Source organism: Eumetopias jubatus, unplaced genomic scaffold, assembly GCF_037043125.1.
Source record: "Eumetopias jubatus isolate StellerSeaLion01/CBP00866 unplaced genomic scaffold, mEumJub1_p1.0 scaffold_9, whole genome shotgun sequence".
Classification (NCBI taxonomy): domain Eukaryota; kingdom Metazoa; phylum Chordata; class Mammalia; order Carnivora; family Otariidae; genus Eumetopias; species Eumetopias jubatus.
The window spans coordinates 24,189,229-24,204,784 of record NW_028274815.1 but is presented as its reverse complement, the minus strand read 5'-3'; the positions used below and the strand labels follow the sequence as shown (position 1 = coordinate 24,204,784).

The 15,556-nt window shown below is 43.3% G+C and overlaps 1 protein-coding gene across 2 annotated transcripts in view; it reads left to right on the top strand.

Moving 5' to 3' along the window:
• ALK (ALK receptor tyrosine kinase) overlaps window positions 1-15,556 on the top strand; it is a 690,188-nt gene that overhangs the window by 496,612 nt on the left and 178,020 nt on the right. For both annotated transcript variants that reach the window (XM_028099603.2, XM_088026382.1), the window contains one exon: window positions 4,778-4,905. In XM_028099603.2, coding sequence (XP_027955404.1) covers window positions 4,778-4,905 — 128 coding nt within the window. The remainder of the gene's footprint in view (window positions 1-4,777; window positions 4,906-15,556) is intronic.

Below are 15,556 nucleotides of genomic sequence, written 5' to 3'. Positions count from 1 at the left end.
AGCAAGATGAGTACATTTGGAGGTCTCTGCACAGAATGTTGACCTCCTGTTATAGTCACTAATATATTTTGTTGTCTGGGTATTTCAACATGATTTCTTTGGGCTGTGCTTAACACATGAAGATCCGTTTAAAAATGAAGACTTTTTTCTGGCTTAAGTAAATAAGGTGTCTGCTATTGATAAATTACAAATGCTTTTCTCCCTTTCTTTTACGTACATTCCTTTCCCCCTTGAATTTCATAAATGAGTTGAGATACTGATAGTTTCATGGACCAGTGCCATTCCATGAAGAAAGCCGTGGTCTTCTATAAAAATAGCTTCTACTACATCCCAAAAGGATGTCCTTTTGCATACATCCTTCTGACAAATCCTCACAACAATCCAGTGAGCTAGGCATTATGATTTCCATCTTAAAAATAAGGAAACTGAAGATCAGAGAAGTTAAATTATTTGCTTAAGATCATTTAGCTAACTAGATGGTAGAGCTGAGAACTGACTCTAGGCCTCACAATATTGCAACAACTAAAACCATCTCAGAAAGGCATCCCATTGAATAGCATGTAGGGTTCAAAGGCTTGCTTTGTGAGCCAGCCCCATGTCAGCATCATGCCTATTAGAAGAGCACACAATAGCAAAGTAACACATACTTCTCTGTCTTATCAACTGCCATCCATAGTCCTCATGGGCCATCAAAAAGTTCCCTTCTCTCTGGGCTTTATTTTTTTTTAAGATTTTATTTATTTGACAGAGAGAAAGACAGCGAGAGAGGGAACACAAGCAGGGGGAGTGGGAGAGGGAGAAGCAGACTCCCCACAGAGCAGGGAGCCCAATGCAGGGCTCAATCCCAGGACCCTGGGATTATGACCTGAGCCGAAGGCAGACGCTTAACGACTAAGCCACCCAGGTGCCCCTCTCTGGGCTTTAAATAACTTCATGCCTTCATCCTCCTTGAGTCATGGATGCTAAACTTTCAATCTCATCAGCAGCTGGCTTCACATCAGATGTGCTGACGGTTTCCTTTAAAAATGTACAGACTAACCTGGTATGGAGTGGGGGGTACCTTGGAGATGCTTGTGACCATGTCAGAGCTTCTTAGGATTTTTTGGGTTTGTGTGTGCATTTTCTGACGATGTATTTTACTATCTGGCTGGCCTGTGTATCCTTATAACCCAGACTGGTGATTCTTCTAATAATGCGAAGTAGGTATCTCCTTTTCTGTTTCCGGGATTCCAGTGATACGGAGTGGTGACTGAGTATGGTGACTGAGTATACAAACTGAACCATAGGTTGCCTTGTCTCTTGTCCTTGCAGTCTGGAAGCAATAATATACTTGACTTTAATCTTAGGTCTGCAGGTAACCAAAAATGTGACCTTGGGCAAGTTGCTCCATTTCTCTGAAGGGATGGAACTTAGTCTCTTTACAGATAGAAATCTCTAATTCTTTGACTAATCACTTCTTCCACCTTCTGTAGAATATTGTTTGCGCATTGCAGCTTTCAGAGGTTTCATGAAGTGTGTTGTCACTAGGACTCCTACAAATTGCTAGAGAAGTGTAAGCACCAGATCAATAAGGGACCTTGGAGAACTTTTGATTCAATCCTTGCATTTTGCTAACAAAGGAACTAAACCCCAAGGAGGTACAGGAACATAGCCTAACCCATGCAGATCCAAAACCAGAACCCAGGATTCAGCTCCCAACTCCCAACTGAGTGGCCTTTATATGTCCTATTTTCAGTCTCCAACTCAGAAATCGACCTTGATATTCACAAACCAACCCTCCTGGCTTTTTTTTTTTTTTTTTAACATGGGTTCTAATTTATTCAGTATGATGTAACCACTCAGCAAAAATGTGTGGTCAGGTTTTTTTTCCTCAGCAAATTCACACAAATTTGGAGACACTTTCTCTGGTTGAGAATACATTGATCAGAAAAGATCCAAAATTTCAGGCATTCAGAGTAAAGTGCCTTATCCAAAGTCATCAGACACTTGAGGGGCAGAGCCAAAACTGGAAGTGGAGAACTCTAGAGAGACAACTGGAAGATAATGGATGGTGACAGGCTGACCATACAGTCTTTCTGGCTTCCCAGAATCCAGATGGACTCCCCACACTGTCACGTTGATTGATTGAAGCACCAGTGCTCAGATACCCACAAATCCCCAGCCCATGGACACAGCTGCACGTTGGTCTCTAGGAGGATCTAGGTCAGAACATAACCTTCCCTCCCGCAACATAACCTTTCCCTCTTTGCCACAGCCAAAGAGGAAAATAGAACCCTAATAAGGGAATTTCATGACTGCAGGGATATGAGCAAAGAAAATGGAGTCAGACAGAAAAGAGAGCTTGCATTTGCTGTTCCTGTTTCTGCTGTCTCTTAAACAAAGCTGACCCTAGGTACAAACTTGCCCTTTTCTTATCCCAACTTCCCTGGTCATAAAATACATGTTTGGCAACTGCTTTGAAAGTTATTAAAGCTGCAACAGTAAACTATGGGAGGCCAGAGAATTTCAGACAAAAGTTATTGCATCAGTAACTCAGAAACTAATTCCTAAAACTCTTGACACATTTATCCAGAGGGCTAATGCCAATATAGAAATGGAAATCATTGTCAAGGGCCACAGTGTACCTGGAATTAAAAGCCATCATTCCTTGCAGCAGAGAGCTACAATTTTGGCAGAATATGAATAGTCAGGCGTTTCTCCACCATCTTTCCTCAAAAATAAGGTTCTTTATTTCAGAAGGACAAGAAAAATTCTGCTCTCTTTGTGTGTTTTTTTTCTTAAGAACGCTGCATTTACATTTGCTTTTCAAATATTTATTTCTTTGACAGCTCCACATTTAAACCGAAAGGCCTCCTTTTCCTTATTCAATTGCACTGGTTTTATTTTGGATAGGAATCCTGCTGGGTACCGTAACAGGGAACAAACTCTACAACAGCAGTAATCCCTTCTACAGCGTCTATTGTGGGGAAACTTAATACACTTGTATTAAATGGCTGAGGCATTGGCTCTGGTGATCTGAATTAACTACAGAAGAGCATAGAGAACAAAACTACCTTCTTCACTCAGCTGACTCCCACTGCATACCCCGCAACGTGGCAGGCCTGGAGACTCAAAACTGCCATGCAAGGGCACCCCACTGAAAGACCACCGATTGCCTTAGGCGATGCCTTCATCATCAAAAGGCAGCAAAGACAGGACAGATGTGATGAGATCCAACGTTAACAAGCAGATGGAGAAATGGGCTCTCTGATGCACTGTTGGAGGACTGACAATATGCTCAGAGTTCTCAGTGTGCATGCACTTTAACTGGGGTTCTAAGAATTTGTCTTAAGGCAGTATTTACAGAGATACACAGGGCTAGCCTCAGCATGATCACGAAGGGAAAAACTCAGAAGCAATGCACAAATCATTAAAAATGCAATCATTGAACTCATCACATAGTCTGTATTTATTGTCTCCCGACATACAATTGAGTGGCAAAGTCCGCTCACAGAGAGCACGTGGAAGATGATGGCCTTGTTTATATAAAAGTGTAACTAAAAGGCTCCACTGTGGTGTTGACCATGGTTATCTCTAGATAATGAGCTTCTGGGTGACTCTTAATTTCCTTTGCCAACTTTTCTGAATGGTTGGATCTTTAATATTTTTTTATGGTGAGCATCACTTTCTACCTTGCAGGGCTGGGGGTGCTTTAAACATTTTTTTTTAAAACAGAAAGCTAATCTTTCCCTAAATTCCTTTGCACTTGTACTGGCCAACCTACCTAAGGCCTTACATCATGGTAGGACACTATGAAACACTGTGAGGAGTTCATGGGTATATTCATATGTCAAACCTCATCAATTCATACACTTTAAGTCACCAAGCTATGCATTTTTAGGACACGCAATTTACTGTACGTCAATTATACCTCAATAAAACTGTTTTTTAAAGGACAAAAAATATGAAGTAGTCCAGGTAATTGCCATTCACCACGCAAAATGTCAGCATAATTGTATATGTTTAAGAAACCTGAATCAATGGTGGAAAATAAATTTGATGTTCCAATCAGTGACAGGAGGCTATTCCGAGAGGTTAATAGCATGAGTGAGGTGTAAAAAATGTTCATTCAGCTTATTCTCTGTTCTCCAGCGGTGTCCGTGTCCTTGATCATAGATGGCTGCAGAGCTCACCATTTGACCTACTTCTATCTTCTTCTGTTTGCACCTTTTTGCAGAGTTCACACCAATCTTAGGTACCTTTTACCCCAAACTACATGCTTTGGTGCACTTTAATTTTCCTGAAGTAAATAAATAACCCTTGATCACTTCCCTTAAGTGACCACATAGCAAACTCAAGGGTTATGAGACTTTGGGATCAGAAAAAATTCTGAAAGCCAAAATTCTTTCCAAAGATAATTACAGATCCACCGATACATGTTTTTGAAGATTATCCCTTCACTCTGCCAACAGATATTCTTAAGTACATATATTCTTTTCCCATAAGATTAACTACTAAAGCAGTCGGAAGGTCTGCAGTTGCCTGAAAGAATATAACGGAAGAAACACCAGAGGCTACAGTGGGTTTGAGAAGTGGGTCTCTGGGTTAGCTGGACAAGAAGGAAACAAACGTTTGCATGTTGCTGTCAGAGTCATTCTCAGAGCCTCTTAGGGTGGCATCGGTTGGGGCCCATGAAGAGTGTGGGCCTAGAAATCACTACAGAATCTCTGTGCAAGTTAGCCCTGCTTCTCATCACTGTTTCTCTCTGCTCTTCCCCTCTGCTTTCCAATGTGACCAGATGGACGGTGCTTCAGGGAAGAATTGGGCGTCCAGAGAATCCCTTCCGAGTGGCCCTGGAATATATCTCGAGTGGAAACCGAAGTTTGTCTGCAGTGGACTTCTTTGCCCTGAAGAACTGCAGTGAAGGTATCTGAATCTGGCTTTCTCTTCCCTTCCTTGGTAGCTTGCTGTCTTAAGTGTGTCCATAACCTGCTGCCACGATTAGCTGGGCATGTGTTTGCTTATCTAGTAAAGTCTATGGTGCCTTGGGGCTGGTTCTGAATATTATCAAGTGCTCCACAGCCCAGCTGATCAACTTTCAAAGACTGAGTATAACTTTATATCTGCTTACCTTAAAACTTCATCAAACAGAAAATAGTCTTTGTTAGAGAACATATCAGCTTAATTTCCCGGGCTGCCAAATGCTTTCAGCTATGTTGGTTTGGTTTGCTTTGCTTTGGTTTTTTATTGTGGAGAATTTCAAATGTATGCAAATAAATAGAATAGTGCAGTGACCCCTATATACCTTCAACTCAGTTTCAATAATTATCAACATTCTACCATTTTTCTTTCACCTGTATCTCTACCCACTCCTTACCCCTCCAACTTGAGAGTGATTATTTTACTTTTTTTCCCTGAGGCAAAATTTATGACTAACTATTTTTAATGACTTGATTCCTACTGTTATTAAGGGGCAACTTGGGAAATGGTTATATATGAAATGTTTTGATTATTTTGTAAATACCATTAGGGCACTGTCCACTCTGTCATTGAATTCCTTTGCATAAGTCCCACATTCAAGATTTGTTACCAAGAAAAAGCATCTCTCTCCTGAAGAATAATTTGTTGTTGTTTTTTTCTCTTTGCCTTTGTTGCCAGGAAACTGAACTAAATGCAATACTCAGTCACAGTAGTTATATCTGTGTAGGTTTCTGATAAGCTTATTTCCCCTCCCTCTAGAGAGTTTTTGACCTTCTACTCTTGTTTTCAAGATCACCTATTTAGCTTTCATTAGACACTGCTTCAAGTCTGATTGGTAAACAGGAGGAAATGAATCATCAATAGATACAGGAGGTTGATCTGTCCCTGATTGTTCAGAAGACCTAGGGTCATAACGATAAACACCCTCTATTGTTTCCCGCGTGTAGAAGGTATAGGAGATGGGCTTGAATTATACAGATCTTCAGGAAGAGGTTGTTTTCGTTATTGCTCTTCTTCTGTGCCTGCGTCTGCCCAGAGGTTCAGTGCGAAGGGAGCTCTCCCGTGTGCCACAGAATCTGTGGTCTGAGAGGACCAAGAATGAAGTTTGGAGAGGAAGGAAGCCTGTGGTACTCCCAGACCTAAGTTCTCAATTTAAACTGTTCATGAGCAGCCATGAAGGCTCAGAACACACAGCAATCTATTGCATAGAGGCCCAGGTTTGAATCTTGGGCCTCTTAGAGGTGCTATACAAGGGGACTCCCTTAGGAGACCGCTGACCACCCAGTTTCTTATGCTGCTATGGCTCTTCATTCGTTGCTGGTCTTGCAAGAACCTTCACAAAGTGGTGTTTTTTTTTTTTTTCCTTTAATGAAAACTGGGTTATGTGTGAGAAAAAAGAAAAATCATCATAATGTGATAGATTGAATTTCAGTTCTAGTTGAAAAGGTGGTTAACCTGTGATGGGAGGCAATGTATAAGAAACATGTGGTTTGGGAGAAAGCCAGGAGCTTGTACAAATGTTTCCATGTTCACAAACTTGCAGATTTGTGGATGGCTCTGGACATCATCAGTCCTTGCTGATGTCAAAGGTCTGTGTGCCATCCAAAAGAGGCGATCTGTTGAAATGGAGCCAGTTAACAGGAACGTGACAGGGAGAAGGTATCAGTTCCCAGAATTGGCCTAATCTCATTTGAACAATGGTCAGGAGAAGGGAATAAGAGACTACAAAACCCCAGATATCAGGCCCAGCCCATCCTCCTGCAAAAATTCTTCATACCTCTGAGTAAGGCTCTCAACCAGTTATGCAGATTTTTCCTCCCTTACCCCTACAACTCCCTTTCACCTACGAAATTCTTCCTCTGTATCTTATGTTGCATTTGCAGTGAGTTTGTTGCAGAGTTTTAAGGACCTGTTTCTTGTCGGCCTCTCTACCCTTATGAAACCAAGAGAGGTGACCTCTCTAACTTTCTCTAATGATCCAAAAAGTATGTCTTCTGGCAGAACAGTCTCTAAGAGGACAGAGAAAAGAAGTCTGCTTCTAATTCCCTTGAGAAGGTAAATTGGCCAAGAGACCTAGGGAGGTTCTCATGTCCCAGCTACCTTCCTTCAGAAGCTCATGTCTAAAAACAGAGGGTCTCCATGGAGAAGCAGATGTTCTCTGCACTCCTTCTCTGACTTGGACTCCTGTGGCCACCAGTGGGTATGAAGAAATAAGTGTGGATGTGTAAAGCACAGAGCAGAGGAAAAACAAAGTGACTCCTGTGTTTCCTGAGAACTTCTAATTCTCCTCCCCATCATGGAACAATTTCAGGTGCACATCAGTTGGTGTGGACAAGTTGCAAACATAAGAAGCCTCCTAAAACTACACTCACATTTTTAAATGGAAAGAGTTATTTCAGAGGTATGCTCAAGGCTTATTTGATGTAGACAAATGGTTGTGTTTTCTGATGTATTGCTTTGATCAGGTCATGAAAAGAAAGCGATAAGGAGAGAGAAGTGTTATCTTTGAGGGGGTGAACAGGGCTGGTGGCATGTTAGCCTGGGTTGTAGATAGGTCTGCAGAATGCCTGGTCTATTTTCTGATAGCAACTCGGTCCCCTCCTGATGAGACACAGAAGGAATATGAAAGGAGACACATCTGTAGAACTCTACAGCTCTTCCTTCGCCCACATAAAGAGGTGCCATTTTAGTTGGTCCGGAGAAGCCTTACAGGGGATGTTGGGACAATTCTCCCTGCATAGGAGATGATACTTATCTGTGGGTATCATCAGGGCAGAGGCCATCCTCTTTCCTCTCTGAATCCTGACAGCTATCACACTGTGTAACACTTAATAAGTGCTCAGTTAAGAAGCAATAAAAGCTAACATCAACAGAGCACTTACCACGTGCAAAGGGAAATGCTGATCCTTTTGGGAACTTTACCATAATGCTATGAAGCAGGTTCTGTTATCCTTATCTACAGATGGGGAATCTGAGGCTCACAGAAGTTTCAAAACTTGCCCAGGTCATTCAGTTAGGGAAAGATGGAGCCCAACTCCATCCCAAGTCAGTCTGACCACCAAGCCACTGTTTCTGTCCACAAAGCTCTGTCACCTGTATGGAATGTGTAGAGGCTGGGGTTTTAAATTTGTTGCCAAAAGCCTTAGAATTGTCTTTAACTCATCCTCTTATTCTTGCATCCAGATGGCCAGGCCCTGGGCTCTAGACTCGTGGCTGCTTTTCATCCTATCCGTTGCTGTCTAGATGCTACTGTTGCTGTCTCTTGAATTTACCCTTCTGACTTCATTTCCTCAGCAGCGTGCCTTTTCCAGGCCTTTGTTACGCATTCTTGGGCTTTGGCAGTAGCCAGCTGGTCTCCCTGATAGCGTTACCCAGCCCTCACACATTAGCACACATTTCCTCTCCATGTGTCATTTTCAGGAGACCTCAGTAACTTCTTATTGCCTCCCACATCAGAAACATGGGAGCTAGAGTGGGCCATCTCACTCATTCCTGGGTCCAGGCAAGTGATGGGCTGAAGATCACCCAGCTGGTTGGTGGTAGAGCTGAGAGTGACATCAGGGCCATCTCGACTCTGACTTGGGTACTTTTACCACTGCTCTGTCCTGCCTGGAAAGCCCTCAGTGTCTCTGCGTGATTTCCAAGCTTCTTTAAAATCTGGTCTCAATACCTGTCCAACGTTATGCCCTCTGTTCTCTCACACCCCTGGCCCTCTAGTCAGGCTGAGGCAGTGTACAGAAAACCAGCTTGGTCCTAGGCCTTCCGTTTTGAATGCAGACTCATCACTGAGGATCCAGTTTAGGGCCCAAACCCTCCAGAACATCGTTCACAGCCATAGAAATTCTTCTCTGAATACTTTGCTCTCTACATCTAGATTTAGTAGCTGCTTTACAGTTATTTCCCAGTTAGTCATTTTGGGGCCCTAACTTGAGGTTTGAGATCTTGTCTTGTATTTCTTTTATTTCCCCAGGGGACAGTTAACACAGCGCTAAACACATAGAAAACACTGCTTAAATACTTGTTGACTGATTGTTAGTCAATCAATCAATTGATAAATACTGCTCCTGCTTTTTTAGCTTTGGGCTATTACCCTACTAATGCCAAAAGAAGGTAGCAGTAGGTGGAAATTGCTTAGAAGAGGTTTTTCCCTGATCTTAAAAAAGCCAGTGTGTATACTTGGCAGTGATGGGAAGGGTATCAGCCCCCAGAGACACCCATGCCTGGGCTCCCAGGGAACCCTTCACCCATTCACAAAGACCCGCCTTCAGCAGACAGTCCAAAGCAATAGAATGGTGCAGGACACTCATCAGGACCCCTCACGTTCAGAGGAGCCTATGGAAAAACACGTGTCAGAAAGGGCAGGGCTAGGGCGCCTGGGTGGCTCAGTCGGTTAAGCGACTGCCTTCGGCTCAGGTCATGATCCTGGAGTCCCAGGATCGAGTCCCGCATCGGGCTCCCTGCTCAGCGGGGAGTCTGCTTCTCCCTCTGACCCTCCCCCCTCTCATGTGTGCTCTCTCTCTCTCTCTCATTCTCTCTCTCAAATAAATTAAAAATTAAAAATTAAAAAAAGAACAAAAGAAAAACCTTCTTTAAAAAAGGGGGGTTAGGGCTAGCTTCTTGAAAAAGATTTGAAAAACCCTGTGCCTCTGAGCAGCTCATAAGAATATATGTTATTGGGGGCTCCTGGGTGGCTCAGTTGGTTGAGCATCCGACTCTTGATTTCAGCTCAGGTCATGACCTCAGGGTCATGAGATCAAGCGCCCCCCCCCCCTTTCAGGCTCCACACTCTGCAGGGAGTCTGCTTCTCTTCTTCTCCCCCTCCCTCTCCCTCTGCTCCACCCCCTGCTTGTATGCACTCTCTCTCTCTCAAATAAATAAATAAAAATAATTCTTTAAAGAAAGGAATATACATTATTGCAAACACCCATCTCACACCTTCTATGTGCCAGGCCCTGTTCTAAACTTGTTGCATATATTAACTCATTTAATCCTTACAACAGTGCAATGAGGAATGTATTATCATTATCAACATTTCCATGATATGGATAGGGAAATCAAGGCACAGAGACTTACGTAATTTATCCCACGTCTCACAGCTGATATTAGAGGTCATATGCTCCAGCACCCATGCTCTTGCTGCTACGTGTTATTGCTACCTGCTGGAAAACATGCCAGAAAGCATCTATTCTGCCTCTCTCACCAGTGGAAATTGAATGAACAAACCACCCAGTGATTTACCTTGAACTTCAACACACTAAATAACTGACCAGCCCAGTATGATTTCTACCTTCACCTCATGATTGTCAAGTTCTCGATTTTTCTAAGATGCTAATTCGGAACCTCCCTCTCCCTGCCTTGGTTGGTCAGAGGTAGTTTAGGTGTACTGCTGTCCACTGACCAACAGTGGACACCCCCATCCATAACATCAAAGAGCTGCAGATGGCACCTAGGTGAGCCTAAATACATTTTACTGCCGGTCCCCTGGGTTCCTGTTCCCTTTCATGAACCTACAAGAATCACATCTGAGATTTCCTAGGTCAGAACCACATTCAGCTCACAAACAGATTTCTCCACAAGAAGCACTCTTGGTTTCTTACCCTACTGAGACATTTTCATACACATTACCTCCTCTGATCTGTTCAGCAGAGAGGATGTCATAATCCTCATGTTACCCCTGAGGGGTTATTTCATTAACTTCGGTCTTGTAGGAAGGGGCAGGAATACAAAACATCAAAAGCAGTCCCACCACCATGGATACCTTAAAACACATGTCCCAAAAGAGTTGGGGATGTGCAGATATCTTAACCTCTCTGGGCCTAAAATGATGGCATTTAAACTGGATCTATGGACTTCAAACATTTTTTAGAGGCTGAATGCTTAATTCAAATAAAGTCCTATATAGAAGTCCAGTATATAAAATTACACAAGCAACTTACCATGTATGTTTGTGCTACAATAAAAAAATTTTAAGAATGCACAAAAAAATTTAAAAATTAAATAAATAAAATTACACAAGCAGAGATGCCCAGGGGAAGTGATAAGTAGGGGGCCCAGAACCCACTTGCTCCACAGGCCTTGACACCCACGCCCCACCACCACCATGGGGTTTCATAAAATACAGTTTGAGAACCACTGGACATCCTGATTTTCAACTCTCCTATTAATTCCAGCTTTTTGATCATAAGATTCTGTGCTTATGTAAAATGTGATAGCCAAAAATTGTTACATTAACTATACCTTCCTTAAACAGTTAAGACTAAGTACAAGGCTGTTATACTTTGGGCAGTGGCCCATCTACACAAAGCAAGTTCTTGTCTCACTGGATCCTAGGTTTGAGATGCTAGATACAGAGCTACTAGCTCTGTATGAATGTTTCCGGTAACAACAACAACAAAAATGTGTGGCGTGTTCCAGCCTTGTTCCCTCTATCTTCTCCTCTTCCACCAAAGACAACACTGGCCAGGCAAGGATGCTCTCCTTAGGCCAAGAGGGGGACAAGAGGAAAGGAAAGAAGCTGAACGAACGGATTCTCATCTTGGCCAGCCATGTGGAACTAATCAGCCTCTGGAGTAGGCTCCAAAATCCAGCTGGGTAAAATGAGGCATAGGCTCCCGGGCTCCTGACAGCGTGGCCAAAACTGGGCATTTTCTGTTCCAACAGCAAGCAACACCCCAGCAGGATCCTCAGTCCGTGTTTGTAAAACGGAGATTACTGGGGTGCTCTCTTGGAGCTGCCAGCAGAAAACGCTCTATGTAGCAGAATCATCCATCTCCCCATCCGTGCATTTGCTCATTCGTTCGACAAACATTTATTGAGCACATACTAAACTGAACGTACAGTGACACCGATATAAACTTGCTTCTGTCTTAGGACTGAGTTTTGGTGTGGCGGCCTTAAGATCCCCGTCCTACTTCACACAAAACTGCTCACCAAAGGGCATCTCTGACTTACATTTAATCCGCACCAGAGGTATTGAATAAATGCTCCATTTGTAGAGATTGTCTTCCTCTGAACTGGTTCCCATGTCTTTCTCAGAAATACCACGGAATGAGCACTGAACCAGCCTTCGGGGGACCAACGTTCCCTTTCAACCTTTTATTTACCCTAGCCTCATCAACTCTTTGGATCAGAGGGGACATTAAAGGTCTCTATCAGAATTGGCACATGGATTGTTTTTTATTTAAAACAGGAATAACCATATGTCAGTGGTGGTCCCAACAATGACCTTCACCGTGAGGGTCCGATGAGAAGAGGACTGTGGAGATGCATTGTACATGATGCCTGGAGCTCCCGGACCTCTCTGGAACTCATCTGGCCTGAAGCCTCTAAAAACATAGCTGCTCCCTCCTTGCTGCTCGGTTTCTTACGGAGAAAGTGCTATTCACAGAAACAAATCGTGGGATGCTAACAATAACCAAATGCCACGCGGGAGTCGAGCATCACGGCCCTGCCAACATGACACCGGCACCGAGGTGGCCACTGCCCGGGTCGGTCACTTCGGGGGACGGGGTCACCTCTGCAGGGGTGGGATCTATTGTTTGGAAGTGAAAGCCAAGGAGAAATAGCAGCCATAGCCTTGTCCATTCGTTTTCATGGTGCTCTCCCTTGAAGGGCGAGGCCCATTATCTTTCATTATTCTTCTTAACTACCTGTTTCTAAAATTTCCCACCCATAAGTTGTCTGTGGATTGTACTGCTAAAAAGATAAGCATTAAAACTGTGATTTCCCCTCACATTTCCCAAAGACCTCCCGCCCCACGCTTTGGTTCCAGCTATGCCCCCGGTCAAGTGCCCTCCCTCTCCCATCCCCAGTGTCCGTCTCCCCAAGCCTCACACTTCTTTCAAATCTCGGCTCAAATACTGTCTTCTCCAAGAAGTCTCAGCTCAGAATTATGTCTCCATAGATTTCCGTTTTAGAACCGTCTACTTTCCAGAGTTATTTATGTGTCTTGCTCAATAGATGCTAAATTCCTAGAATCAAAGACTGTGTCTTTTTCTTTTTAATCTCTGTACCCCAATTAGCAACTAACAGTGCTTTTCTCGTGGTAAGCACTGAATAAAGGTTTTCTGGTTACAATGTAGGAGGGAGATTATAGGCTTTGGAATCAGACAGAATGAGTGTGGAATCCCAGGTCTATCGCTTACCACCCTTCTGAGCTCAGAAGAGTTTTTTTTTTTTTAAATCTTTGAGTTTTGGGTTTTCTCAACAGTAAATGGAGCTAATGATACATAATTATAGGTTTGTTGGGAAATGAAAAACTGATGCTATGTGTAGAGCCCCTGGCACAGAGCTCGGCACAATAAATACTATTGCCTTCTCCCTTCCTCACCCCCTGACTGAGCTGAATGTCCTCATCCTGGAACAAGGGTGGAATAATTCATCCCAGCTAGCCCAGGGTATGTTTGCAGGTTTGCACCCACCTTTTTCTTTCCACTTGCGCCTCGTCTGAGCCATTGGGCCAAGGTCAAGTTTACCCCCCTTCCAACAGAAACTCTGAAAGCCCAGATCTATTTTCTGGTTTCGAAGGCCGCTGCTTCTCTTTCCTCACTCCCACCCCCAACAATCTCTGCTTTTATCTCTGATAAAGTCATTTTTCTATTTGTGACTGGGTGCCCAGAATCCAATGTGCCATGCAAAGGAGTAAGACTGCTTAATCTTGTAGGGATGGGTAGTGGCCAAGGGAGAGCCTAAACCTCCTGGGATATGCTTATCGTACTGTGTCCTTCTGGCAGACTGAGGATGGGGTCTAAATCAGCCAGGCCCCCAGCTGGTGGAACCAGGAAAGAGTTTTTCTGCCCCTCCTTTCCCTACCCGTGTACAGCTGCTGTTGGCAGAGACTTCCTTACACTGGAATGGCTTATTCATAATCACTAATAAAGCCCATTAAAAAATGCCCCGCAAAGTACATGGGAACAATGATTGCTTGGGCGACGATTTTAAATATTTGACCATTGGAAATCACCCGGAAATGGGGGCAGAGCCAAAAGATTTTTAAATACAAATAAATAAGGAACCAGTGTGCTGAGGTCATTGTACTCCCGGAAGAAAATTACTTTCAAATTACAACTACATAAAAGAAATAATTGAAAAGATTAATCACACTAAAATAATTGGTCTATTTTACAAGTAATTTGGAGCAATATTCAGTCATTGACATAAATGTCTAGTAGTAAAATAGTAATGAATTTCATTCTCTGACTAATGTATTTATTTTATTAATGGTACTAAATGGCGTTGTTACTGCTTATAAATATTTCATAACTTTTAATTCATTAAAATGTTCAAGGAATTTCCAAAAGTATTTATTAGTTTTAAATCATCCTTGGTATTCAATATGCGATTGCCATTCTGCCTGGGTAATTAAAAAAATTATTGTTTTGGGTAATGGGAATCTCTTCGAATGTGGAGGATTAAGCCCCAGTTATTAAGGAGACCAAAGCTCTGGCTGGCGATGAATGAGAGGCTGGGTGAAGCTATGTTCCCTCCCCAGGTCTCTAAGGCCCCTCTGTAACCATTCCTTAAAATCTGTCCCTGTGAGGCAGACCCAAATAAATAAATTCCAGAGATAGGAGAAATGTCAGTTTAGACACTGGTTTCAACCCACCACCTCTCCCACATCCTCTCCATCTTCCCGAAACAGCTGATAGCAGAAATCGTACATTCGGATCTCACCTCCTCTCTGTTTCTTTCATTCCTTGATAGAGGCCATCAGGAGGGAAAAGGGCAAAAGGTGCAACAGAAAAAAAAGGAAGGAACACTGCATCATGAACGGTGGAAAGGAGACAGGATTTGGATGAGAAAAACGTGGGTTTGGATCCTGAGTTGTTTGGGTGCTACGTATCCATCACACCCTGCAGTGCTAGATCATTAACGCAGGAAATGGAGATGGTGGTACCTGCTCCCCGTAAGGATTTAATCCGTGTGAGGATTAAATGACAGTGTGTGCGCCTTATGTGACACAGTGCCTGCAACCTAGTGGGAAATCAAACAGGGTTAGTCCCACCCCTCCCGAAGTCCAAAGAGTGTATCGTAATGATGTTGATCCAGTGGCCTTGGCAACTCTTAGTTAACCGTGCTACAAATAATTGGTATGAGTCATCAAGATAAACTGGACCAACAGTGAACTGTACAATTTCAGGGGCTTGGCGAAGTCTAAGGACATCCCCTGGAGCAAGGACGGGATGGCTCCACTCTCAGTGCCCTGCCCCACAGGTCTGAGATCAGGCTCACTGCCCTGCCTCCCAAGCCCCGTCCACACAGGAAATGGCTAAAGGCATTTGGCTGTGAGCAAATTGGGAGGGGCCGGGATCCAACAAGTGGGTTGGGGTAAAGGGGCAAGTGTTTCTCACACTTCGACACTTGGACCTTGAGGATACGTAGTAGTGTTCTGGGCATGCGCAGTCCCAGAGAATCAACATGGTACATTTTTCCAGACCTTCAATTTTACCAAAATATTGGAATAGAGGGATATTTTAATATTTAAATTAGCATGGCTATATATTGGGCTTTGTGCAAGCTACACACAAATTTTAAGATAAAACATGAGCTTTAAGACCTTTTCTGCTAGAAGTGATCCCCCAGACTCTGGGGGGTGACT